Here is a 27433-nt window from a genome sequence, read left to right on the forward strand (position 1 = left end):
TGTTATTTATTGATTTTTGATAAATAATATAGATAAGCTTTTGGATAGACTGGATTTTTCTTTACTTTCTTTCCCTTTTTTTATTTAAGTTGGAAGGATATAGGCCTATGTCAAATTCACATTATGAGCATAAAATAACAAGTGTTATTTTTCCTGGGGTCAGTTATAAAATTTCCCACTTACCAAACAAATGCATTTAACATGTAAAAAAAAAGACATTTGTAAAACCAAAGATCGGTCGTAATGTTTTACCAACTTTAATGTAGATTTTTTAACTGAACTAAACTGCTCAGTGCGGTTGTGATGTCCTTGGTGCAGGTATCGTTTCGCAACTACTGCATTTACTGGAGATAGTTTGCGCACAACGAAGTGATTTGTATTTCACGATTTATACTTCCCCTATCAAGAAAAAATGAGGCATCATTCATTGATTTATGTGTATATTATATTTTTTGTTATTTCGCTTACAGATCTGACACGATCTACCACATTTAGAAGAATTTCGCCAGTTATGGATGTTCGTCTTTCATAGGAAGTTTACGCGCGCGTTAGTAACGAAACAACAATCGACATGGTGATGATGGCTGAGACAAGTATGTGAAAAAACTCCTTGCATCTCTTTGTGGTTCATCACTGACACATCACATAATCTGCATGTCCAACGCAGCGATGGTCAAGGAGAAACCTAATTCCATAAGAACATATGATGAAGATGGTTTTAGACGACGCGGCGCCTGTGTTTGCTTTAAGGACGAAAGCGAGGAAGAGGTGAGAAAATAAGTTGAGAAAATCAGCCAAGCTTAGGTCAGCTTATTTTATTCTTTAATTTTGATAACATTAATGGTTTGTGAGTTTGTTAAACGACTGGAATGTCTAGCTCTTTAATGGATGACCAAACTGATTTACACGCTGTTCTTTATATGTGGTATTGAATTCATGATCGTAATTTGTATCGTCTCTCACTAACTTTAAATCTGAAGTGCTATCATGTAAGATCATGATGTTTTACATAATCGCTTTCCCTCTCTCACTCTCTCTCTCTCTCTCACACACACACACACATGCGCACACACGCACACACGCACACACACTTAAGTGTTGGTTACATAACAACATTTATCTTTCAATGACAAAATGCTTGTCATATTATATGGGTACTCTAAACCCCCTTTACACTGGATGGTGTCATTTCTGCATCCTTTGTGCATCCATGAAACTGGCATCGCTGTGGTCGTAGAAAGGAGGCAAAAGCATTGCTTTTGTTGCAGAATGAATGCTCATTGATTGACAAGTTGTTTGCTTGTAAAATATTTTTTTACTCTCAAATGCGGCCATACTACGGGATGCAGAAAGGATGCTGTCCATTGTAAGGGGGGCTATACTGAAATAAGGAATATCTGTTTTATATTGATTAGATATACCCCCTAAATTTAAATGGAAGTAGATAATACACATTCCTTACCCTCTACCAGGCCCACAGATTGATTTTTCACTAGATATTAACAGATATGTCTCTGGTTAAATTCATGACTAAGATAAACACATTTGGCACGATCAGATTTCATTTATATTTATAAAGTTCTTTAGAATTATTGCAGTGAATTACATCATTATATTGTCATGAAGGATAGTGCCGTCTGTATATAAATGTATATTGTTTTTTTGGCTTGAACACACTTAATTTAATTTCCAACTGACGCTGATTTGTGAAGATATTCTGATATCAGTGATATGAAAAATTTATTGTCATTTACTCAGTAAGTGCTTTCACCCATCACAATCTTAATCCTGAATAGTTAAAGGTATCCAAAAGTTGTTTTAGATGTATCATATTTTTTCTCAAACAAAAACCAATTCAAGTATATAAATTTTATTTTATTTTTAATTAAAAGATTTTAGGGAAATGCCAACATGCGAGTATGTAAGAAGGCACATGCAGGTACACATACACACACATGCATATGCACACACACACACACATACACACACCCTGGTGTTGGTATTATGATAGGTTGCCTATTTATGTGGAGGTGTAGCAGAGGTTGACAAACTCTTATGAGTATGATGGCATTATCTTGCTTTGTTGAGGCCCAAAGAATTTTATGCAGACTTCACAAAAAGTTGTATTAGAGTCAATGCTTATACTAGGTTTATATTTTCTATAACTAGTAATTGAATATTTTGCCAACTACAGTGTGATCTGCAGCTTTGTAGGCTATTTATGTGGTTACAAACATACAGATGATACTGGATGGATCGACACTTAAAGTTATAGATCTACTTTGTAGATTTCTTTTCTCTTAGTCACTAGATAAATTTAAGTATGTTAAACATTCCAAAAAGTGCTTAATTTGCATCCTTGGAAGTTGGTGTAGTACTTTACCAAAAATGCCTCCTGCCTCAATGGTGCCAAGGATTTTTGAAAGATACTAGCTTGCCTGGTTGGTGTTCTACCTGGCTACAGTGCTATTTAAAAGGGGTTTCCACATACAGGGATGAAAAATGTTTTAGCTCCAAAGGGATAAACTGGTGAGAATACATACCCATAAAATTGAATCCAGAACTCCAATATATGTTAAAGTGCATGGAATATCTAGATTTACAGTGACAGAAGTTGAAAAATCACTGAATTTTGAATAAAATATTCAGTCTGAATGCCATTAACAGCCAGTATAGTTTATCTTTAGTGCAATTTCATTTTCATTAACAAAACATGAATGTTTCTGAGTTGGATCATATTTTGGAAGCCATCTACACCACCTGGCCTATATCCCTGGAGTGGCTATTGATTAAAAATTAAATTTGTTAATATCTAGGAGACAGAAATTATTGAAAATTCGAAATGCATCTCATGTGATTAAAATGATAGGATGTCAAGGATAAAAGGTTGCTGTAACACACAAAAATGCTGACTGGTCATAATTTTGAATTCAAAAGAAAAGAGAGAGAGTTGGAAAGAAGCCAGGCAGAGAGAAAAATCTTGAAACGATGAAGAATAGAAACAAAATAATCACAAAATTTGATCAGGTCATGGATTTGCAAGCCTTCATTAGAAAACTCCACGCAGTCTGATTTACCAATACTTTGGTCTAGATATAACCAGTAATTAAGCAATTTTAGAAAGTATTACATGGTGGTATTCGGTGCAATATTAATATTCAATGTGATTATACAATTCTGTTGTGAACAACAGTTATAATGAAACTATTAAAGTACTCAAGACTAGCAGCACAGGTAGTCTGACAGGTGTGTGATATTGTTTAGCAGGGGAAAACAATTCTGTATGTATATATATATATGCCTTGAGCATCAATCTTTGACAGGCATATGAAGACATTATTATAGAGCTGTGCAGGTTGTTGTAAATCAACCATATCCCAGGTTATTTAGTGTCTAATATATAACATCATACAGCCCTTCATATATATTTGCTGCTGAAGTGATATGCCAAAGGGCATCTATATGTTTGTCAATGTTCTAAACAAAGCAAAATGAGCCCTTGGGTCTGTAATGTAGTGTATTGTAATGCACTGTTATGTAATGCAATGAAAGACATGTCAGTTCTACTTTTAAAAATTGACATAATTTTTAACACTGGCAGTTTGATTTTTTTTCATTTCAAAAATTTATGTGGTGCAGGTATTTTGTTAGACATTTAACCTTCCTTAAGGGAGGCACACCTGTGTTCCAGATTTATTTGGCAACTTTCAGCATGTTTAAATGCCACTGACCGCTTATAAGTAAAGTTGTACCGAATGATTACATAGTAAATTTTTATCAGACCCGAGATAAAAGATTTGGCTAATGTCAGACTTAAAAGTTTACGTATCACTGGGAGAAGTTCCAATTGAACAGAAAGTCCCTGGTTCTCTTCACCAATCTGGATTTTGCAGTATTGTTTCCACTGATTCATGATTTATGCAATGCCTTATGGGAAAATCCTTTTAATTGTACATGTATGAAGGAGTCTATGGGCGTATTGACGTTAAGATGAGACATATTCAAGTTCATTTCCGACAAAGTCAAAATGTGGTGTGATGCCTGAATTATCAAATTGATTTTTATGTTTTTGTAACAACATGTATATGTGTTACAGTCAACTTTTGTCTGATAGGTTATTATTATAGACCAAACATAAAGTTACATAATCAGCATGCCAGTGTGTTACACACATCTTATATATGCTTTCTGAAATTATTTAATTTGACTGGAAAATGGACTAATTTATGCCTGATTGACTTCGAACACCATGTTAAGCAATCTGGTCATCTGATGATGTCGATTAAACTATTTCAGTTTAGGTTGGTACACCTTTAAACACTTCTAGACCATCTTTCTACCCATATTAATAAAATGGCAGATGAAGGTCTTTCTATTGTGTGCCCATGCTATAGTAATCTGTTTATAAACATAAATGAAGCCACTGGTATAGAGGCACAATTTTTACTAGACTGCAACTGGCTAAAGCCAGTGGCGGAGGATTCCCCTGCAAAATAGGCGTGGAAATGCTCTTACAAGGTCATGTGAAGGTCACGGGTTAAATTTGATCCCATATTCTGAAAGAGCATGTGCGAATTGGGGGGGGGGGGGGGGGGGGGTCAACAAAACATCACTTTTAGCCCACGTCAATAATTCTCCATGAAATAGCCAAATGACCTTGAAAATGAGGGTCAAGGTCAAATTTGACATTTGATTTGGGGGTTTTGGTATATATGTTTGGGGTAGTTTACTATAGCATGCTATGATGACCAAAAACCAGTGTTTCATGGAGAAATTGCCAAACTCAAGATTTCTGCAATGTCATAAATATTTAAAAATCTATATTAAAAAAAGTAATTAAGCAGTCGCTACCAAAGTACGGCTATCCTTAGATATATATATAGGGCATCATTTGCCACTATGATTGGGGCTCTGGGCCTTCCGGTTCTTGAGATCTCGGAAACAAACCTTTTTTGAGCCCGTTTGCCCATTAGCGACCTAGACCTTGACCTACTTGCATAAAAGTAGGTCATTATCTGTGGATTTACCTCAGTATCACTGGCCGTAAGGCTCTTAGCCATATGGCTTATACTTTAGGCCTAATGGCAATTTCAAATTTTACAATTTTTGCCTTTAAAAGCCCCTGTGACCTTGAAAAGTAGGTCAAGGTCACTGAAACTGGTTCTGTGGCATATTCTGACCATAGGCTACCTATGATAATTATTTCAGATTTTTTGCGAAAAAAAACGCGCGGAAAGAATAATAATAATACAACCAAAAACAATAGTATTCCCCTATGGGGAATCCTAATTATAGTTGCTCGCATGTAGAAATGGAGAAATTAACATCCACTGTACCTGTCTTTTGTAATTGAGTTCTGGCAGGTTAATTCTTACTTAGGTCAAGAGAAAGCAACAAGCTGTACGTGGTACGTAAGCATGAAGAAAATAAAACCAATAAAAGAGATTATAATACAATAATTAAAGAAATCAACCACATTTCCTAAGTAGTTTTCTATGAAACATGAAACTAAACCAGCCCACAACTGTGATGGCATACTTTTACAAGACAAAACTGTGCAGTTTATAATGGACTTAGTAAACTGTCTGGTGAGCATGCTCGTGGAGTATTTATTCAGCAAAGTGCATACTTTGAAGGAGAAGCATTTAGGCAAGCAAGTATGTAGACAGACTCTTTCACTGTAATCAAATTGTAATGTTTGGGGTTTTTTTTCTTGAGAAAGACATTAAGATGTGTAAAATTAAATAAGAAGGAAGATTAAAAGTTATAAAACCATCAGAGCTTTGTTGTGAGTCAGTGGACCTCGAAGTTTACACTGAATATACAATAGAAAACTTATTGAGTATACTCTGTTTATTTGAATGAACTCTACACAGGTTATTGGCAAATTAAACTTCGTGGTGTTCCACCGTTTCTGAAGTTTATTAAGAGTATTGTTATGTATTTTATTTTCTTGTACACCAAAGAGGGTGTTTACATGCGTTAGTATTCAGCCCATTCAGACAGCCCCAGAACAGCCGAACGTGGAAGGTTGGAACTGTTCAAAGAGCTCTCTTGTTTAAAACATGATGGATTAGTCGCTCAAAGGATAAGGCCCATTTATGACGATTTTTATTGAAATTCTGTAGAGGCAGAGTTCCAAAGGCCGCTTTGCTCTAAGATGAAAGTAATTCAAGGTTACATTGTTTTTGCACCAGATTAATTTTGATTTGAAATATGAAGCTACTAACTTTTGAAAATTTTACTGTTCAAGTCAATTTGCTGATGTACAGTCGAGTCTTATGTGCATGGTCTTTATTATTCCTACATAAAGACCTTTTTTTCCTAATTGACAGATGTTTATAACCATCACAGTAAGATATAAAAAAATAGAAAATTGATCTGTCTTTGGGTGTTTTGTAAATCTGTTTAAATCATCATAGACCGTAACATGTAATCTCACTGTTTGATTTTCTTTTCAGGGATAAAATGCACACATACTCTTTTCATGTTTTACCACACTCTGAACTGGTATGGCTTCTTGAGGTTACAAAAAAAGCCTGCATGATTTTCACGTAGGTTGCATTGAGAATGGCTTGTTATAGTATTAATGCGGTGTAATGCAATAGTACAGTTCAACAGGGAGTGCTGGCCATCTGTCAAAAGGCACAGGGAATTGTGAGAGAACTGTGTGAGGACATGCAGTGAAAGAAAATGGCATACTAAGTCAAGACAGCACTGAGTTAATGAGATTTCTAGTCACAGCCTCCCCCCCCCTCTTCCCCTTATTCCCCTTCTTGATTAACCCATGCCATAAGCTGTAGGTATGCACACAACTTGTTGATGAGTGGAGATGATTCTAAGCTCTGTAGCATCCTTAGCTCACAGGGCTGCATTCCAGTGAAATCTAGTGAAATCAATAAAGTTCTTATTAGGTCCAATTCAGAATCAGTCTATTTATCTCCTCCAAGTGTTGTTCCAGGTAAATTTTCTTCGCGAGACCCACCTCATCGAAACCAAAATAAAAGCCCCAATCTATATCTGCTAGCTCTTGGCCGTAGTCCAATATATTTGTAATGTGCAGAGCTGAACTAAGCCAGTACCTATGATTTATCAATAATTAAATGTGTGGTGTCTGTATAAAAAGACCGTTGTGTAGGTTTATTATTCATCAGTGAAAATCAAAGCAAATGTGCATACTGCTGATAATTCTGAGAAGTATTTGCACTTTTAACTTTGGAAATCTTCTTTTATGGAGAACATTTAAACCAGTTTCTGAAGAAAATGACATTGAAATTAGTCATGAATGCTAAATATAATGCAGATCTCGGTAATGACAGAAAGTGCAGGGACGAGTATTCTGCATTTTCTTTTTCAAATCTGAATCAAAGATAGTTGGTGAAAAGAATGACTGACCTTTGAGCCACTGGCACATGTAACTGCAGGTGTAAAATGAAAGAAAATGTCAACAGTCTGTCTGGAGAAAACTGAACTAACTATTCGCAAAATGTTAAACTTTCAGCAAGTAAGACTGTCATATTTGAGTAATATTTAATCCAGATTTGAGGAAAGAGGGAATTTAATATCGTCTTGTTTTGGGTTCGGGATAGGAAACTGAAATCTCATTCTCCCCAGAACAAGGTGCAGAACGAACGATCTCGCAGGATGTAAGAGGTCATAATAGCGTAATAAAAATATTCAGTTCTCATGAACACCTTTCAGCACTTTTCATTGACATTTCCTTTCAAATGCCAGCTGGTATATAAGTAGAGGTAGAGGATTCATCTTGTTGTCTGGCCCACCCAGATATATCTTGTCAGGCCACCATGACATCATCGACATATTTGGACACTATGCAGATTTTGATAACCCTTTTTTACAGCAAGATACACTCAATGTGCATACTTTTTATTTGAGTCAGAAGTTTAAATAAGACTTGTCAGTAATGTAAACCTAGTTCAAATAAGTAAGAGTAATTAAAAATTATGCCAGATGTAGCTACTTGGTATATTTTCACAAGACATAATGTACATGGTATCCGTGCATGATGACATCATCTGACATAATGTAAATTGTGGTAACCCTTAGGTACAAGTCATTTCCGTTGCACGTTTTTTGTCCAATAAGCAAACAAACAAACAAACATAGATAAATAAATTGTGAAATTAATTAATTGATTTAGTTAATTAATTTTTTTAAATACTACTTACCTGTAACAAGATATGTCAGAAAATTCAACCAAGTTTTAGAAAAAAATTCAAAAATTCAATGAAATATTTTCATTCACTTAATTTGATGTATGTAAATTTTAGTTATGAACTGTATATATATATTATTTTACTTGCATAAACCCAGGGTACCTGCAAGGCCATAACAATCTGAAAGCTTAGGCATCCTAGCTACTAATGGAGAAATACAACATTGATTAATTGGACCATAAACCATACTATTCCATTTGTTTTGTATTGGCTTTTTTTTTTTAGTAGTTGTTGTTGCCTGCCCTAAATTGATAATGGTAGTGATTTAGCTTTACTTATTATGCTGTGGGAATTTTTTCTTATTCAGGAAGAGACGGTAGAATATCCCCTATAGCATGAAGTCATTTTTTTTTTTGTTAACTGTAAAATCCTCATTCTCATTCTAATCTGTAGATATAGTAGTATAGCAGTCAGTTTTTTCCCCACCTAATTAAGAACTTTTCCTCTGACACTCGCATTCTAATCTGTAACATGCATGGTAACTGGATTTTTCCACCTTTCACGAAAGTTGTACAGGATTGACATCATGAAACCTTTTTATGTCAAATGGAAATAAATGGATGCAGCAAAACTAACAGATACTGTTGAAACAGTCAGATGTATTTGGCCAAATCATCAATATTTGTCTACAGCAGTGTGGAAAGTTTTCAGGATTATTAACATGCTGAAAGCAAAGCAGGCTTATTATTGAACAGCTAAAATTTTGTCCATGCAGATTAGATTTGCTCTGATTTATATGTGGAGTATTCACTGGTTTAATATTTTTCTTACATTTATTATATGGAATAGCTATGATGATGCTGAAATATATTGTATAACCTTGCTTTTGCCGTCTTCCTCTTGCTCTACCATATTTTAAGAATTTGTTCCCTAAAATGAAAACATCCCACCATGTATGAAATTTTAGACATGCATCAATGGCTTATGTAAATAGCCTCAAAGAAAAGGCCAAATGGAATCAATTCTGTGTCATTTAGGCTCTATTCCCATAGATTTTAGATCGATCTATCTCCGCGGGGAGTCTCACTAGATTACTTTCAGATAATCCGACTTAAATGTCCGTCCCGCCTACTACAAGCTGTAAGAGGGTAATTAACTTTCGTGTCCGCCCGGCTGACAGCTATTTAGCGTGAACCCCCAGGGAGTTAGGTCGATCTAAAGTAGGTCGATCTAATCTATGGAAATGGGGTGTAACATATAGAATATATATCTAGATTTCACTGGCAATACTTAAGAGTTAAATTTTAGAAATGCACCAACATGTGGTTAAGTATTCTGTGTTTGAAAAGAAAAATCGTACTTAACGATTGAAATACGACAAATGAAATCCAAAATGATAATGACATATGTAGTATATATGTCTCCTGTTTGTCATTCATTTGTTTTAAATTCAGGATCTATTGTTAGTCATAGAATTTATGTACTATGTCTTTCTTGTTTTCTATCTAATAATTCCTTAATATGAAATCAAAGAGGTGTTGTGCTGCCACACCGCACATTAAGCTTTTCCATTCTTTTCTGTTTTGTGCCAAAGCCTGAGTTTGGGTGTGTCCATTCTAAGTCTTTAATGTCATTGTTCAATAGCTACATGTCACACCTTCAACTGTGCCTTGGAGCATTACATTCTGAAAACCGATCTTATCATATGTCTGTACCATCAGAGCTTTCTTTACCTCTATGAGAAGGTTGTCACATTGTGAATCTTGATGGTTTTTATTATTGATTTGGTTGTAATAAACATCTAAAGTAAAAACACAAAGATGTATATCTACGCATTTATGAAATGCACCATTTGGACTAAAATGATTTCAGTAGCACTTTATATCAGTAGATAATGCAATAAATATAAAAGAAAAGTATTTATAAATTTGTATTCCTCTCTCCCAACACACACACTCTCTCATACATGCACGCACACGCACGCATACACATTTTAAGATCACATAACTTTCGGGTGATACACTTTTTCTAAAAAAGATTTTTCTCTAGTTCCCCCTAATAGTTATATAATTGGAAGCAACTCCCATTACCACCAGAAATCATAAAATTAATGCAATCATATAAGAGAGCAAAAATTCAATAAAAATCTTAACAATGTTATGAATAACAAGACCTACTTTTTTGTTCTCAGGTATTATTGGTAACCAGTAAGAAGAGTCCAGACCTCTGGGTGGTCCCTGGGGGTGGCATAGAACCAACAGAAGACCCCAGGGTAGCGGCAGAGAGGGAGTGTTTTGAAGAAGCAGGAGTAAAGGGGGCTGTGAAGAGGAAACTAGGTGTTTTTGAGGTACGTATCTAGCTGCCATTACACACAAATAGATGATGTCTTGTGAAAAGGCAAGCACACAGTTTCAGCATAGAGAATGCAGTCAGACTAGTTGATTGTATTACATCTTGTGGATATTCAACAGGTACAAGCATGCAGGTTGGTTACCAGTATCAATGGTAAAGGTCATAAAAGTGATCAGGTGAGGAGCATGCCACCTCCAGTCATGAATCTACAGTATACTTTGTTCATTCAGGTGGCACACTGCTGGGCTGGTGCCTGTCTAATTACTCCATTCGAACAAGTACCCAAATTTTCTATCCTAAATTTGAATTATCACCAACAAGACACTTCAGAATGTTGTTTTGTTTTCTGTTGGTGTGTACATGGTGATACACCTACTCTTTGTAAAATTGTGTGCTTCACAAAAACACTGGTCCTAGAAAATCGAAAATTATTTGTCTGCTGTTTTTACCTGTAGTAAACTGAAGTGGTATCCCGTTAAAGTTTTCAAAGTGAGGGATTTTTCCTGATCATGTCATTGCACATCAAAACTCTTGATGTATAAAAGGTGTATGTAAAGGTGTTCTTTTAAGTCATGTTTAAATCACTTGCTAAGCAGTGTTATTTTTCCAGGGTAGGTATCTTTGGATCATCCATATCGGACTCTTCAGTTTACATGAACGCCTCCTTTTTGCCAGTTTGTCTCTCATTAATGTGATTGATGATTATAAGTGTAAATCATACACCGTATTGCAGAAATGAAAAGAAATATTTTTTATTTGTGAGATTTTATAAATTTTGTTTGTTATATATTTATTTTTATCAGTGATACCTAGTGTTCCATTATTACAAAGTTTTAGATGGTGACAGAGAACAAATTACCAGCTAGCAGAAAGAGCATTTTATTCATAAGCATATTAGATTTTTCCCATTACAGTACTTCTGATCTTTTAACCTTAGCAGTGACATGTGAATTTCATGCATACTATAAAGTATATTTCTTGGTCAATGGAATGTCTAAAAGCACTCTGCTTCTATTTGATCAGTGATATATAGTATAGTCATCTTTTTTTACCAAAGGGATAATATCACATTTGGGAAATACAATATGGGATGAACTAGTTTCCCTTGCACCATTAGCTTAGTTTAAGCTAAAGCCCAGGGATTCTAAAACATAGTTGATAGTTAATATTATAGCAGTTTAGTTGAAAAGAAACTTGACATTACAGTCAACGTATGTTGTCTGTTGAACTTAATTTTTGCATCCCAAACTCAGCTGAAGTTAAGCCTTGGTGTTTTTGGATTAAGTAAATGCCAGTTGGGACTCATTCCTGTTGAAACTGTCAGTCTACATAGATTGCTCTAACTCCGTCGGAAACACTCGTGAACAGCATCAAACACCAGATTATTAGGCCTCCTCCTGGTGTTGAATACAATTTGGAAAAGCTGGCAATTATACAAGTATGTTGGAAACATGATTGCATTCAGCAGGAGTCCCTGTGGAGTGGGAGGGATCTACGTACACTAATAGTCTCAATGGGAATGAGCCCCTAGACATATCATTTGTTTTAGGAACCAGTTTCAACCAGAAGATGGTAAAGAGAAATGCAATTAAACTGCCTTTTATTTCTCCCATGAGAGGTTTGATCACCTGGAACAGTCGATTCCATTCATTTAAGATAACACTGACTTGTCCGTTTAGTCTTCCAAATGAGACAGCAGCTAGTAGTAGAAGGAGGAAAAGCCTGCTTACAAACAACTGGGTGTTCAAGAGGGATTCTGTATATACTTAAGTTGTTCTCAGGGTCATGTCTGTTTACTTTTTTTCTTTAAACCCTTCTTTCTTTTGCATCTGACGGATGTATTTTCTCATAGAAGACTGAAGAACTTCTAGAGTTTGTGTGGATAACTTGTCTATTTAGTTGAAATCATTTGTGAAGATATGGTTTTATGTTCTCATCGGTTCTTTATAGTCATCTTCAATATAGTTTTTGCAGAAATATGTTTAAGTTTTAACTTCAGAAAAAAGATATATGATCACAAACTACTTCCCTCTCTCCCCCATTAGCATTCCTTCCACAAAATCCATCATCCATTTTATTAAGAATATTCAGAACTATAGTGGGCTGACAGAACCATGGGGTATACTCAAATGTCAATTTCCTGAAGTTGAAGCTAAAACAGATATTGTTAGATGTCTCCTGAGCACAACATTTTCCTCCCCAAAGCTAGATAAAGAGTGGATTGTCTATCTATAGAAGCCCTTTTGCATAATGTTCTGTTCTAACCTCAGAAAGGATGCGTACAAGAATGTAAACACAATAATGGTTCTCTTTGTGGTAAAGAATGCCTGACAATATATCCTTCTCCTAGCCTCTTCCTGTCCCTAAATGAGGGCCTTCTTTTAAATGGTAAATTGATGTTCCTATTCTGAGATTTGTGTGACCTTATCACATACTGTCATTGTGTCCTGAAGGATGTCACTTTAGTAATGCTGCTATAGGATCATTGCGTATTATTTGACATGTAGTGACTTGTGGTAGATACCATATGTGGGGCTGCTTTGTAATTTGGCAGTGATAAAAACTCACCATGAATATGACTTTACTCACGTTGGCTTTGAAAAAAGTTGCTCCAATTTTTAAGTAATTGCATTGTGATATAATGCACTTAAAGGGACCATGTATATAAGATTGTCTTTTCTGTAGTATTTTTAAATTTTATTTGTGGGTAGCTGAGGGTTAAATAATGAAAATAATTTCAGTTCTCCAGAATAGAATTTTATAAATTTTAATGTGGAGTGAAATGGGAGGAATATGTGTAACAGTTCACTTGGACAAGTTAAAAATTATGGAAGTATATTCATCGGATATGTCTGAGTTTGGAACTAGATAAAGTACTAAAAGATCATGGAGGTCCCATGGCAGTTTTGCTCACTTAATTTTTTACATACAAATCCCATGTACGTGGTTCCTTTAACCACATTCTTTGTTAATGGACCATTGGGAGGATATCAATTAGACTGTTTGTGTGAAGGCCACTAGTGGCAAGCTGATAAAAAAAATCCCCATTGGTAATCTACTGTACATGTTGTCAAACGTTACATCCATGCCTCCGGTTCTTTGGTCCCTTTAGGTTTCATGAATATCCATGTCTTGCCTTATGTAGACAAAACTGTTTTGGGTTATCGTGTATGGATATCTGGTTTATCACGTTGAAGATGTTCAAAGATTTAGTTGGAAGGAATCCATCCCGTAAGGTCTCAGTATGTGAATGTACAGCCATAATGGTCTCTGGGTAGTTTGGTTTTGGGCTCCAGATGGCTTGGAGGGCAGTTTAGGGAAAATGAATTTGTGAAAAATACATGATCTATGGATCTGCTAAATAATGAAATACAGTGCAAAGGATTTAATTTTTCGAGTTTGCCATTGGGTATTGGAAAGGAATTTTATAAAAAAATATCTTAACTGATATTGACCCACCCATATCATTGTTCTTTGGGTTTATTAAATGACCTAGCATTTTCTTTTTCAGGACTGGGGATGGTGGATCGTGCTCTTTTGAAAAATACAAATGAAAAGTGTGAAAGGTGGGGGGGGAAATAGCCAAGAAACCAAATCATTTGGCTCTGATGACCCCTTGGCATGTTTCCATCACCAACCCCAATAGTCGAATGAATCTCACTTGTATGTAATCATTGCATCTGAATAAAGGCATTTTCATTTCCAGTCCATCTTGAACCGGGATTGTGTTTGGGAAGTTATCATTTCCTTGCCGAGATGTTCAGGGATTTCATGCAACAAAAGGCGCACTATTGTATTACTTGGAGTTCATAGAAGTAGGGTTATGGCAGGAAATTAAGATTTCTTTTTATGATATCAAGGATGGAAATTGTCCTTTTTTTATGAGTGAAGAGAAGTTATGGGAGATTTGTTTAGTTATTAGTATTATGAAACATTTATTTATTTATTTATTTATTTATTTATTTATGTTTGATAAGAGGCTTTTAAACAAATAGTTTTTCCAGCAGAATAGATTTTAAAGGGCTTTAGCTCAGTAGTTAGTGGCTCCTACTGAGTATAGACGACAGTGACAGATATTACCTCCCATCCCAACTCAACTTAAAACTGGGCACTGCATATAAAAAAGGCATTGGCTCTCTTTGTCTGTGTGACTTGTAAAACACCTTTATTGCAGCATCTTCTAAGATTAAAATGAATTTGTGCAAAATTATTTCAGATTTAAGTATCAGATTTCATAAGGCACCAGTTATTGAATAGAAGGAAATAGAAATAGGAACAAAATCAATCGTCATTTCCTTAAACATCATGAAAATTTAAAGTTTATTGGGATGACAACAGCACCAGCAACACTGTATTCCTGTGGTTTTCCATTACTGGTAAATTTACAAGCATGCATATGTATTATGCAACGCTGTGACATATTACGCTGTATCGATTACGGTGTTTGGATTTTGGTACCTGGAGTAGAATTCAAATGAGAAATCAGCCATGTGTTTATATTTATTCAGAACCTGCTTTAAAGGTAAACGAGTATTGAATAACACCTCCTGTGAGTGTCCTATATGTAGTGCTCCAGGCCCAATTAAAAGTAACAAAAAGAAAAAAAAAAATTATCTTGGTGTAAACATGAGTTACCTCAGGAGCCAACTCACAAGTGAGGAATATTGACCGTACATCTTCAATTTTCTCAGTTGATATGGCTGAAAATATTTTTGGGTATTTGGCCGAGATAAGTTATGGTATTAGTGAGTTCAGGTATTGGAAAAGAATCTCATCAATGTGGTACTACTTGCTCTAGTACATGTAGGAGGGTAGCACAGAGTTCTGAGCAGGTTTCAGGCTCATTGAAATCCAAATGCATTAGGCTGGCAAGCATTCAATCACAACATTGTTATCAGGTGAGGAGTAAAATGTCAACAATTTATTAGAAAGCAAAGTGGTGGAAAGGTAAAAGTAGAGAGAGAGCTCCCCGTTTTTGAATTGCTCAGTGGCATTTGTACTGGTTTAGAGTGATTGTAGGTAAAAGCAAGGGCGGTAGTCTTTCACTGTCTTATGTCAAGGATATCCTGTACAAGACAAGACCACATTTTTCAAGATACCTATACACAGAAAAATGGGAAGTTTGTTGCATTATAGTCAAGGAGAGACTCAGACTGCAACTTGATTGGCCAACAGGATTGTTCCAAACTTTGTTTAAAAGATAATGGATTAACATAAAAAAAGGAAAAGAAATAATAAATGCAGTATTTTGGGATGGATGTTTGGAATTTGATTATTGCAAATTTTGGTATATGGAAGCACAATAGTAGGCTTATATGAAAACAATGAAACCACTTGTAGTGGTAAAAATGTGAGACAGGTGTAGATAGACAAGGTGGTGTTAATAAATAAACCGTAATAGATTAGATTGGAGGGGGGGGGGGAGATTTTGTGGAAAATAAAGAATATGATTGGATTTCATTTTTCTAATTAAAAAATGTCAGTAAATTCACTTTGTAAACCAGGATATCAATCAAAATATTAACCTATTAAGTGAATTGCAGGGAGAATGTATTACCAATTACGGGAAGCTTGAAATGACTGGCTATTGGCTGCACTAAAGCACTGATATTATTGATGTAGAAAAGTGCCAGGATGCAGACTAAACAAGGACAGTCACCATTTTGCCAGTGAAAGTGTATTGATGCTCTGGCTTTTGCTTTGACAACCTGGCTTGTCATGTTTGGCCAATTTTTATAGTATTTATATTTAATATATTTATAAATTTGTCCTTGCCCAACTAAGGCCAGTGGAAAAAATGATCATCATTAATGGTGTATAGATTTGTCATTAGCAGACACTCGCAACAAAGTACTTCCTGACAAGAAGAAAAAACTTGAATCATTATTTTAATGTATTAGAGAGAAAATTTTTAATTCATGTTGGTTTGTGTTATTGAATAATTACCGTAGGGTGCATAGCCACATTAATGTCAGTGTTGAATTGGAATTCATAGAAGTTGAAGGTTCTTTACCCTGACATTTGATAGTACCACCTTGCCATACTGAGGGAATTGCATGAGCAGCTTTCTCATGTGTAACCTGTACCTCATGCTAGAAATTAGTCTGCCATTTGTATTCGTTGAACAAGTTGCGATTATAAGAAGAATGTTATAATGTCTGTATTTGTAAAACATTTGCCAAATGCTTAGGATGATTTATTTTTGGTTGGTTGGCTAAAGATATGAAAAATATCTGATTGTCATTAGGGCTTTCCTTTTGAGATTATTTATTGATTTGATAGAAACTTGAATTAATGACTAAAACCAATAGCTTTCAAGAATTTCTATTTTTACATCTGAAGCCACCACTTCTTAAGATTGATAATCATTTTTTGGGGTGTGTGGTGGTGTTGAGAGGGGGGAGGGGTGTTACCAATAACTGATTTAAATTAGGTAAATTTAACTTGATATCTATACTTTTGAGAGGTGTATGTATTATCTATCAAGGAATTAGATATCTAACATATGTTTGATTTTTTAGGTCTCTGCAAAAATCTCCTTGGATTGAATTTAGGAACAGAGGAACAGAAAACACATCCAGTGCCATGATTAATTTTATTAAACTATGAATATTTAACAATCTTGGCAACAGTCAAGTGCTTCACTCCTAATGGATGCAGGAAAGGTGTTCTTGACTGAAAGCTGGAGAATGTATGAAAACACATACATGTTGGCAGATAAATGTGAGGGTGTATGTGTGCACACACACACACACACACACACACACACACACACACATTCACACAATTGTTCATAATCCTCATATGTCTGTGTCATCACACACCTCAGCGGAACTTGTTGTTTTCAGATTTAAAAGAGTGGAAATGAGACGGGAGCTGGGAATGGAAGCCACTGGCCAAAAGGGTTCAGATTGGCAAATACGTTAATGTGTGGGTTAATGATTTTAGACCAAGGCTCTGTGTTCATGACACAAATATTCATAGCACTTAATACACGATACATCAGAATTAAAATTGAGATCATCATCATCAGTTTCTGTGCTGCATGAAATAATCCAGTTTGGTTTTGCGAACTTTTACGTAGTAAACCCCAGACACCAATTAAGCATGGAATTCGGATTTTCTAGGTAAGGATACAAGTGTGCTTGTTGCCATGGAAAGGTCTTGTTTTCTAGTGTCATACTGTCATATTTCATATGAAAAAAATATTATTCAAACCAGATTCATTTCATGATATATCTGTGTATGCCTTGTGAAAGTATAGTGTTCATTTACCAGAGCCATGAGAAATTTGGACAATGTTCAGATGTTTAGATTATCAGGAAAATGTATGTTATAATGGTTCTTTTCTCAAATTAGCCATTGATTCGACTATCCATAATTTCACTCAATTTGACTAAATTGATTCGTGAGAGAGGCAAGAGAGATAATTAGTACTGTCAGCCAATTGGACGAATTAAGACAATTATGTTGCCCTCATGGCTGCGTATGATGTTCTTATTGGTGAATTTGAACATTACGCAGGTCAATAACCAGAAAATATCTCAAAAATGCGTTCATATGCAAGAAAACGGTGAAATTATTTCCTGAATTAGCTGCAACTGGAGCAATCATTGCAGCCACTGGGATTTCAGCACTAAGGAATGAAACAAGTAAACAAACAGCAACAGCATAAAACAAATAATGTATATATCTATACAAATTGTCCAAAAAGGTGTTAGTTTAGGTATTTTCTATACAAAACTTAAAACCATTTGTTCCCAGGTATCTCGGTGGTAGCCCAGCAGACGAGAGCTAAAACGTAAACCAAGATGGCCACTGAGGAGAGCGGGGGGGCAGACACTACTGCCAAGCCAATAGATGAACAATCCTAGAAATTATTTATGTAATCAAGTGAAGAAATGTGTGAGTTAGGTTTTCATTTGGAACAGAAGAGGTTAAATTGATCATGGATAGTCAGTATAACGAAGAAAGATGATTATATTTTCTCCCCACAGCAATGCCTGCATGGACAAAATCTCTAGAGGCCTGCCACACAGACGACGATGATTGCTTGCTTTTAAATGGGTTCACAGGATTTTATTTAATTTCTGTGATTCCCTGGTTACCGGTCAAGGTTCCATGATTCCATTACCTTACTGAACTTGACCTTCAGTAACCCATATGAGTAGACTTTGTCATTGTTGTTTATTTACTGTGACCTATAATAAATGCTGCTTTAATATTGCCTTTGTTTATTTATGATAGTAAGAAAAGCGATATAAAATTTTAACAGGCTGATCCCTTAAGTAGTGCATCTATTCTTGATACAGCTTCTGTGTGATTTAGCCTGCAGGACATAATCTCAGTCTCTTAAAATTTCCACAAATGCACGTAATCTTCTTATACGTGTGTGCTCTCACATGCTGTCTTATTTTTTTATACCCCAGGAGACGTTGAGAACAAAATGCCTAGTTTCTGTACATAGCTTGAATGCAGGTGCACCATGTATGAATGTGAACTACACCAGTTCTGAGTGGTTAATCATGTAAAATAAGTCATGTAACATTACTTACATCATTAACTTTGGCTGATTTTATTTCTGAGAATATGCAATATCTTACTCTGTAGATGTACATGCATCTAAATATAACCAAATGGGAAGCAAATGTACCTAACATCTATGTCATTAAGCCATGGCACGTTACCAGCCATTTTTAGGTGGATTGGTGAAGAATGTTTGCCATAGCTTTAAAAGAAAAACTAACACCCCAAATAGCAGTCTGTAGAGGGATAACATTATATGTAAGCGCAGGATGATAATTGTTTTGAGACTTGGTTGTTGTTGATCTTTCACTTTCGTCATTTATTATTGTCTGTGCTATCAACTATACTCACTGTGGTTTAAGTTTGAAATAGTTTTGATGATAAAGTGTATGGAATATCAGTCATAACAGAGGTTTTAGCCTTCGCCGTTAACAAATCATGGTGTAAGAAGATCATAATGTTATTGATAGTAAAATGTATGAAATCTCAGTTATGTCAGGATGTTATTGCTTTCCCTATCAGTAAACCAAGAAGATGAATGTTACATTGATGGTAAAATGTCTGAAATGCCATGTTTTGTGTACATGTTCACTACGGGTTAGTCAGTGCATAACAACTAGTTGTAATGTCACACTTGGTTGATAGGGAGTTACGAGAGTCCTTTCTGTGTACCTTATCATAAACCTTGACTGGCTGTATTTTTTTTATCTTGTCAGGCATTTGATGTAGTGCAAATCCATATCGTTCTATTTTTTATGGAGATTCAATCCCTGAATGGAAAATGCGTTATCGTGATTATCCATGAGCAGATGGGGTTTTAAATTGGCAGTTTTCCTGCTTTCAAGTACAATCTAAGCTGAATACCTTTTACATTTGTTCCTCTTTTTTTCAGCAAAAATTATACTGTAGGATTAAGTGGAGATTTTATCTTGACAAGTTTTATCCCTGTTTTCTAATTTGGTTGAATCTACAGCGTTCAGCAGCAATGTTTTTTGGTCGACAGATTGTGTTGCGTGTTCCTGTTAGTGGTAACAAAGGTTTCTCACCTCTACTACATTTCAGAATAAAGACAGAAAACACAGAACGTATGTGTTTGTACTTCATGTTGAAGAGATGGTAGACCACTGGGAGGAGAAGACATCATTAGGTAGACCAATTTATTTATTTATTTATTTATTTAATGTTTGCCCAAGTGAAATCTGGCTCTGAAGTCGAGGGGTTGAACTCTCAAGAGGAAAGTATGTTCTGAGTTCTTTGATAATCTTGAAATTTGTCTCTTTCACACACAGTACACTCTTAGACTGGGTTCCCATGCCTAGATTGATCCATCTGGATCGGTCTAACTCCCTAAGGAGTCTCACTAAATTGTTATCAACTAAACCAGCTTAAATGTCTGGCACGCCTACCGAATCAGATAGGGTAAAGATTATTCCCCCCCTAACAGCTTTACTAGGCGTGCCAGACATTTAAGCCAGTTAAGTTGATAGCAATTTAGTGAGACTCCCTAGGAAGGTAGATCGATCTAAATATCTGTGGGAATGGTCCCTTAATGAACCAAGTAAGTACATACTTTGGCTTTTTTTCATCCAAATGTTCCCGTGAAATACACCACAGGCCTGAGCTTATTTGTGCCCCCATTTGGTGAGCCTTTCCATGCATACTAAAATTGGCCGAGTCGAATTCTAAATTCTGTCTTTGGAGTTCAGCCTCCTTGAAAGAGCTTGAGAGCCTCTTTTTCAGCATGGTTGCTTGGACGAATTGAAATTTTTTTATGAATCTTAGATTTATACATATTTTTTTAGAATACCATTGATAGTTTCGTCTAAATCACATCTAGACATGCTAGAAAAAGATCAAACTGCCTACAGGTTTCTTAAAATGAAATGATCTATCTTCATGAGTATTTTTCAATAGAGTTATTTAAAGATCCAATGAAACCATTATCTCATAGATGTTTGGCTTTTCATGACAAGCAATGCTGACAATTTTAAAAATGTGATTACATGCCATAGCTTGTTTTCGGAGATGGCATCTACCTATAATATTTTTTAGTAGCAAGTCAGCAAGAATATTTATGCCTCATGATGATGCTACAATAAAAAAAGGTTAAATATGAATGTGGTAATAAAAAAGGCAACTGTTAAATAAGAATGTTGAAGTAGTTAAAAAAGTTTTCATTTATGATAGATCCAGATATTTGATTTACCTGTTGACTGTTTCATGTGTTCGCTCTGACAGACTTGGCCACAACTGAATTACTTGTTCAGGTGAAGGTGAACAGGTAATTATCTCAGTCTTGATGATGACTTGGTAGTCCTTCTTGCCCCCTTCCCCCAGGGTGGGTTTCAGAATTCATCATATACACGGGACATCTTGTGTGCTCCATCATATCTGTTCATAGTGTGTTTCTTTCTTCTTATCCGGATGGATTCCAAAACTTTGCGTTTATTGTCATTATTTACACTGGTTATCACTTTTACATTATCCCATTTTGGCACATGGTTGTTCTCTGACACACGATCTGTGATGGCAGATTTGTTTAAGACTCCTGTCGACATTGAGCGTTTGGATCTGGTGTTGACTCCCTCGCTTAAATTTTCCTTTACATCTTTCTTGTGCTCCTCTAGTCTTGTTTCTAGTTTTCTTCCCATTTCTCCAACATATACTTTGTCACAGCTCCCACACCCGATTTCATATACTATTCCACACTTTGTTTATCTTGTCTTTTGGGTGTACAAGCATGTGGTTTAAATGACACTCCAACATTTTCCTTCCTCATTGCATTCATGATTTTCTCTGAAATTCCTGGGATTGTAACTTGTCCTTTGGATTTTTCCACTTGTTTATCTTTCTTATTTTTGGATATCTTTCTTCCTGATCTTTTCATTTCCATTTGATGTTTCACCTTATTTATCATCCATTTTGGGTAATTACACTGTTTCAGTGCCTCTTCTATGGTGTTTTCTTCTTCCATTCTGTCCTCTGGTTCAGTCACCAGTTCATAGCACTGATCTAACAAAATGTCCTTACCACTGCCAATTTGTGTACTACTGGATGGTGAGATGTGAAATCCAGAAATTGGTTGTTGTGAGTTGGTTTTCTGTACATTTTGGTTTTTATGGACCCATCTGCTTTGACTGTAATGTCTGTATCCAAGAATGCTATGTGGTTGTCCTTCATTTCTTCGTTGGTGAATTTTATGCTGCTGGAGAGGTCGGTGCTATTCATGTGTTGGTTCACTGCTGCTGTAGTGTCCTTTGGTAGATGTCATCCACATATCTGAGCCATAGGCGTGGCTTGCACCAAAGGGGAGCTGTTTTGACTAACAAGTCATCATCAAGACTGATGTAATTACCTGTTCACCTTCACCTAAACAGGTAATTCAGTTGTGACCAAGTCTGTCAGAGTGAACAGACGAAACAGTCAACAGGTAAATCAAATATCTGGATCCATCATAAATGAAAACTTTTTTTAACTATCAAAACTGAGATCCAATGAAACTATTTTCGCAGGAATGTTGGAATTAATATTGTGTGTTAATCAGACTTTTCATGTTTAATTAATTTTTTTCAGGTCGACAACGAAAGTGGTTCTCTTTGGAGGAGGCCAAAGCTAAGCTCTCTGCACACAAGCCCGTGCAGTGTGAATACCTAAGTGTGATTCCCAATGGACGGCTGTCTTGACAACTTGTGACATTAAAACTTTTTTTGAAACACCCTCTGTACTTTGTGTTGTAACATAGTGTGTAGATAATTCAGTATTGTACGGAAAGTTTTGTGTATGTGTTTCGTGCACAGTTGACATACGACTTCATATTATATCATGTCGCTTCCTCATACTTACATCATCGTACTCATTTTATTGCATCGATTCTCATCACATTAATTTAAATGGTGGTGATGTCACTATTTTGGACAGTTATTTTTTGCCTGTCGGTAGAAGGTTTCATGCAGGACAATTCTGAGTCACATTATTATTGCTACAAGGCAAAATGCATTACATGCCAACTAGATAACATACTGCATAAATTCATCAAATTATTCTTATAAATACGTCGGCAACATTGAGATCAGTATTCACTTGTATAAATTATTAAGATTTTTTTTCACTCTCTGTACCTTGTTCTAATTCAAGTTAGTGTAGTTAATATATGACTATGCCTATTATAACTTGCAACCAAGTGGCAAGGAAAAAAAACAGATTTTATATTAAAATGTAGTTATTTGTAAAAAAAAAATTAAGAGTATACTAAATGTGCAGGTGACAGAGTCAACGGTCTGCTTAAAAACTGGACAGTGTAAATTTAATTATAGCAAAATGTCAGAAACTAGCTTCAAGGTGAAGATGGGCAAATGGGGAATGGTCAAGTTACCTATGGTGAGAGTCTATTTGAAATACACTGCCCTGACTGGTTGGAAATATTGAATCAATGAAAGAGAAGATACTGTTGTTTTACTGCTCTTTTACAGAAGCCACTTGCAAATGGTCATTATTTTATTTCGTGTGCAGTTCAGGATGATTTTTCCAGTGATTAGTTTATGATTTTTCTTGATTTAATTTACTGTTGAATCTCTTCAGTTGTTATCCAGGTGTTACTTTTTTGTTTTTTGCTTCCCCCCACCCCCCTTACTGAACCTTCTGTTTTTGCATCGTTTTAGATTGAACCTTCACATGCTTTTTAATTCTATGAGACAACAGTTCAGCTTGTTTTTCTTTTCTCCAATCATTTTAGTTACCTTTCTATGTGAACTGCTACACTGAATGTAAGAAAGGAAGAGAGGTGGTTACAATTATGGTCCCTCTCCCAGTATTATTTCTTCATTTTTGCTGTATTTCAGCCCACTAGCAGTATGTATATTTATTCTTTTGAAGTAATTACACCTCAAGCATTATTCCAATGGAAGAATATTGAGTTGAATTTCTTTTGCTGACTTTTGACATGAATAAATTTTTACTTGATTCAAGAAGTTGCTCTTTTTTATTGTCTCCAATAATTTGAGTAGATTCAAGTAATGAAAATGTAAACCTGCAAAATAATACATCGAAAATAAATACTAAAATTGGAATAATTTCTATCACTGTCCTTTATTATGTATATTCTTAAGGAGAACTATGAAATGGCAATACCTACTTAATGATTTCTTTATGACTAGTAACACTTCTTGCACAGTTTTATAGGGCTTGTGTATCAGCAGGCATCTTACTGATGCAGAATATCCTTCTTGTCAAACATTTCTTTCACTTCTATTTCACTGTCAAAACTGAAAATAATCCTGAAATTACCAAACAAATACACCTTGATCCTAAAGGTCAAAATACGTTTCATTCTGTATCATGATTTCTAAAAAATTCCATTTCAGGTAACAGAAAAGCTAGACCGAGTTAACTTAAAAAAGTTGTACCTAAACCAGCTTTCAGAAAAAATACTTTGCTCATTTTATACAATGAATAATTATACCATCTTGCAGTAATGTCAGTACCTAAGTTGAGTAAACAGAAAACAAGTGTTAAACAAATTCTCCAATTTTCTTCCTGTAAATGTCTCTCTTTAAATCTGCAACCTTAATCCTAACATCAATTCTTTTCGTTAATGCTCTCTCTGCTTTCACTAACTGATACACTGTCGAGTATTTGTGTATGCATTGCAATATCCACATTGGCATCACATATAGATCATGTACAAATATACAATGCAAATCAAATGGGACATTTAGTAAATAGTAGGCATAGAAAACAAACTGCAGACTGGAAAAAAAAAAAATTCAATACAGAGGCAGATACATTTATGGGCATGATTCCTGTTTTCTCCTTCTGACTCCAACATTCTTATCACTAGATATAATGGTAACACGTAGTGGCTGAAATCTGGGGCATCCCCCCCAGTTCCAGTTTTGGCATGTTACTGATAATGTGGCACAATACTTCTATACAATCACTGACAAATTTTACAATCTAGCTCTACACACAGAACTATTTACAGTCTACTTTTATAATTTTATTATTATATATTTATAGCTCTAATCTCACTGTACACTATCTCATGCCTGTATCTACATGTAGTATATATGTCCGATGTCCATCCCTTTGGACACCCTTCTCCATCAACAGCTTTAGTGTGACCTCTTAAAAGAAAAAAAAAATCCATACTGCTCTTTCAAAACCTCTTTCTGAAAGTATTTGCACATAAATAATTCAAACACCTGAGTTTTCAACGCTTCAAGTCCCTTCAATGTCTAGACACCACTCGAATTGGCTCATTTCATGCTCATACCAGATGTGTGGCTATTTCAAGGGGTTACTAATAATATATCTCTTGGTCATAAATAGCTGTGGTATGGAAGTGTTATGCTTATGCTCTTCATTTTAACCAAATTTAGAAAAAAAAAAAACTTTCTATGCAAAAATCATTTCCCTCTTGTTGGATGAAAGTATGTGAAAAATATTTCTCTTTCAACTGACGAAAGTATGCAAAAAAATACTTCTCTTTCAACTGAATAAAGTATGCAAAAAAAAAAAAATTCCCTGGTTGGACGAAAGTATACTCCAAATCGTAACACCATCTCACACTCTTACAATTTTGTTTTGAAATCTGTAACTTGATTGCTGAAGGAGGTAGACACCCCTCTTTCCTAACTGTAGTCTTTGTAAAGAGAATCTCATCATTTCCCAATACACTCCTCCCTCTCTAGTTACCCATGCAAAGCCCCTGCAAATAGGAAGAAAATCTTGCCCAAAATCCTCTGTTGTTTTTTTTTTTTTTAAACAATTTAGAAAATGAATGTCAGGATGTTGTTGTAAATGCTAAAATTGAGGTAGAAATGCACAATACTTATTGCCTGTGATGTTTAATGGCAGGTATAAGTCACCAGGCTCTAGATAGAGGAGTATAATTAACAGAATTTAAGTATGAGCATCTAACCACACAAACTAATATTGCACTCTCCATAATTATGTATAATATATATATCTATAAAAGCTGTTCAATATGATAATAAGAATTTGAATGGAACATGATTTTCAATTTGCAGCTTTTTCATTAAAATGACATGATTTGTTTAGTGTTCATACTCTTGAGTGCAAAACTCTCAAATACAATGGCATACCAACATGGCATTCCAGGTAAAGCATACAAATAAATATGCCCTTGAAAACTTGTCAGCTTAACATCGATGTGCCTTCTTTAAGTAGTGCTTGCACTTCAGCTGAAACAGTTTCAGGACCAAGAGGCCGGCGACTAACAGAAATTTCTGGGATGTTGCAGAAAACAAGTCAGCATAACCAGCAGGGTTACCAGCCTTTTGTCTGGCAGTCAAAGCAATTTTACAGAGTGTTTCAACTGGGTCCCAATATCCATGAAATCTGTGGCAGTGAAATCTCAAAGTTCCTTGATCAAATGGCATGAGTGGTGGTGGTGTCAAAACACTGAAGGCTTTTCCTTTTATGAATTACTGTAAGTCCTGTGTTGGTCACTGCTGTTACTTTTTCTGGCGTTGGAACCGCTACTCCCTGGCGCTCTGGGTGAGTATGGTGGCATCTGAACGGTATAATTCCCATCATGCTCATAGGGCGCCACCTCGTCTCGACTCACGCCTTTAGCAGGACTGTCTTTTTGTTTTAACTTTTTGCGCCATGATGGACCTCGACGTAACTTCCCACTATCTCCCTGCAAAATAAACAACAGTTTAGAATCATACATCATCAAATGTGAAGCCTGCAATGGCTAATTATTTCTTAAACTGATGAGAAAATTAAGACTCGATAAAAACTTATCATGGAGAAGGGGAGTGGGTATAAATAAAGAAATTTAAATTATTTTATCATTTTCATTCTTGACTCTAAATAAACAACTCACTTATTCTGTACAGGGCACTTTATGAAGTAGCAAGATCATGGAAACTCATCTCAAGAATTAAATAATCCTTAGACATAAATAGATACCCTTGGACCATGCATATCTTTAAGGGGAAAATAAAATGTCTCTAAAATTAATGCCAAAGTCATAAAAAAAAGTTCATCCATATTTTCTTTTAACTCATTATCTAACATGACACATGCAAAAAAAGAGTCTTTCCATAAATCTCATCCTGCTAGAAAATATATACAATCCAAACAGCTCGCTCTGTTAACAAACTTATAAAAAGATCCTGAACAGAAATGAAAAGGTTACCAGATTAGTAATGATGGGTTGTTACCATGACATTATCCTTTCATGCACTGGTGGAAAGTTGGAGTACATAATGATGACATGCAAATAAGGACATATGGGGGGACGGAAAAAGGGAGAGGGGTTTACATGCAAGGAGTACAAGGGGGACCAAAAAATATAAGTTTCATATATACAGTAACTGTTACACGTTGTAGTTAACAAAATGTCAGTG

At 35.4% G+C, this 27433-nt stretch overlaps 2 protein-coding genes across 16 annotated transcripts in view; one reads left to right on the forward strand and one right to left on the reverse strand.

Moving 5' to 3' along the window:
• Nucleotides 1-490: 490 nt before the first annotated feature.
• Nucleotides 491-24022, forward strand: LOC106180126 (diphosphoinositol polyphosphate phosphohydrolase 1). The gene is made up of 4 exons (XM_013564023.3): nt 491-768; nt 10369-10524; nt 20118-20202; nt 22629-24022. The coding sequence occupies exons 1-4, from the start codon at nt 655-657 to the stop codon at nt 22736-22738; spliced, it is 465 nt and encodes a 154-aa protein (XP_013419477.2). The 5' UTR covers nt 491-654; the 3' UTR covers nt 22739-24022.
• Nucleotides 24023-24121: 99 nt separating this feature from the next.
• LOC106180122 (liprin-alpha-1) overlaps nt 24122-27433 on the reverse strand; it is a 72548-nt gene continuing 69236 nt past the window's right edge. For 13 of the 15 annotated variants that reach the window (XM_087001624.1, XM_087001614.1, XM_087001622.1 and 10 more), the window contains one exon: nt 24122-26718. In XM_087001624.1, coding sequence (XP_086857750.1) covers nt 26494-26718 — 225 coding nt within the window. In that variant the 3' untranslated portion in view covers nt 24122-26493. The remainder of the gene's footprint in view (nt 26719-27433) is intronic. The other 2 variants (XM_087001623.1, XM_013564014.3) reach the window with 2 other exon arrangements.

This window comes from Lingula anatina, chromosome 1 (genome assembly GCF_051362555.1).
Source record: "Lingula anatina isolate TDL-2025a chromosome 1, LinAna3.0, whole genome shotgun sequence".
Classification (NCBI taxonomy): Eukaryota; Metazoa; Brachiopoda; class Lingulata; order Lingulida; family Lingulidae; genus Lingula; species Lingula anatina.

Excerpts from the sequence above, each read along its gene's own strand:
- LOC106180126 (XM_013564023.3), top strand. The coding sequence starts at position 655 with ATGTCCAACGCAGCGATGGTCAAGGAGAAACCTAATTCCATAAGAACA. Across the intron at positions 769-10,368 it reads AGGACGAAAGCGAGGAAGAG|GTATTATTGGTAACCAGTAA; the intron begins GTGAGAAAATAA and ends TTTTGTTCTCAG. Across the intron at positions 10,525-20,117 it reads GGAAACTAGGTGTTTTTGAG|AATAAAGACAGAAAACACAG; the intron begins GTACGTATCTAG and ends ACTACATTTCAG.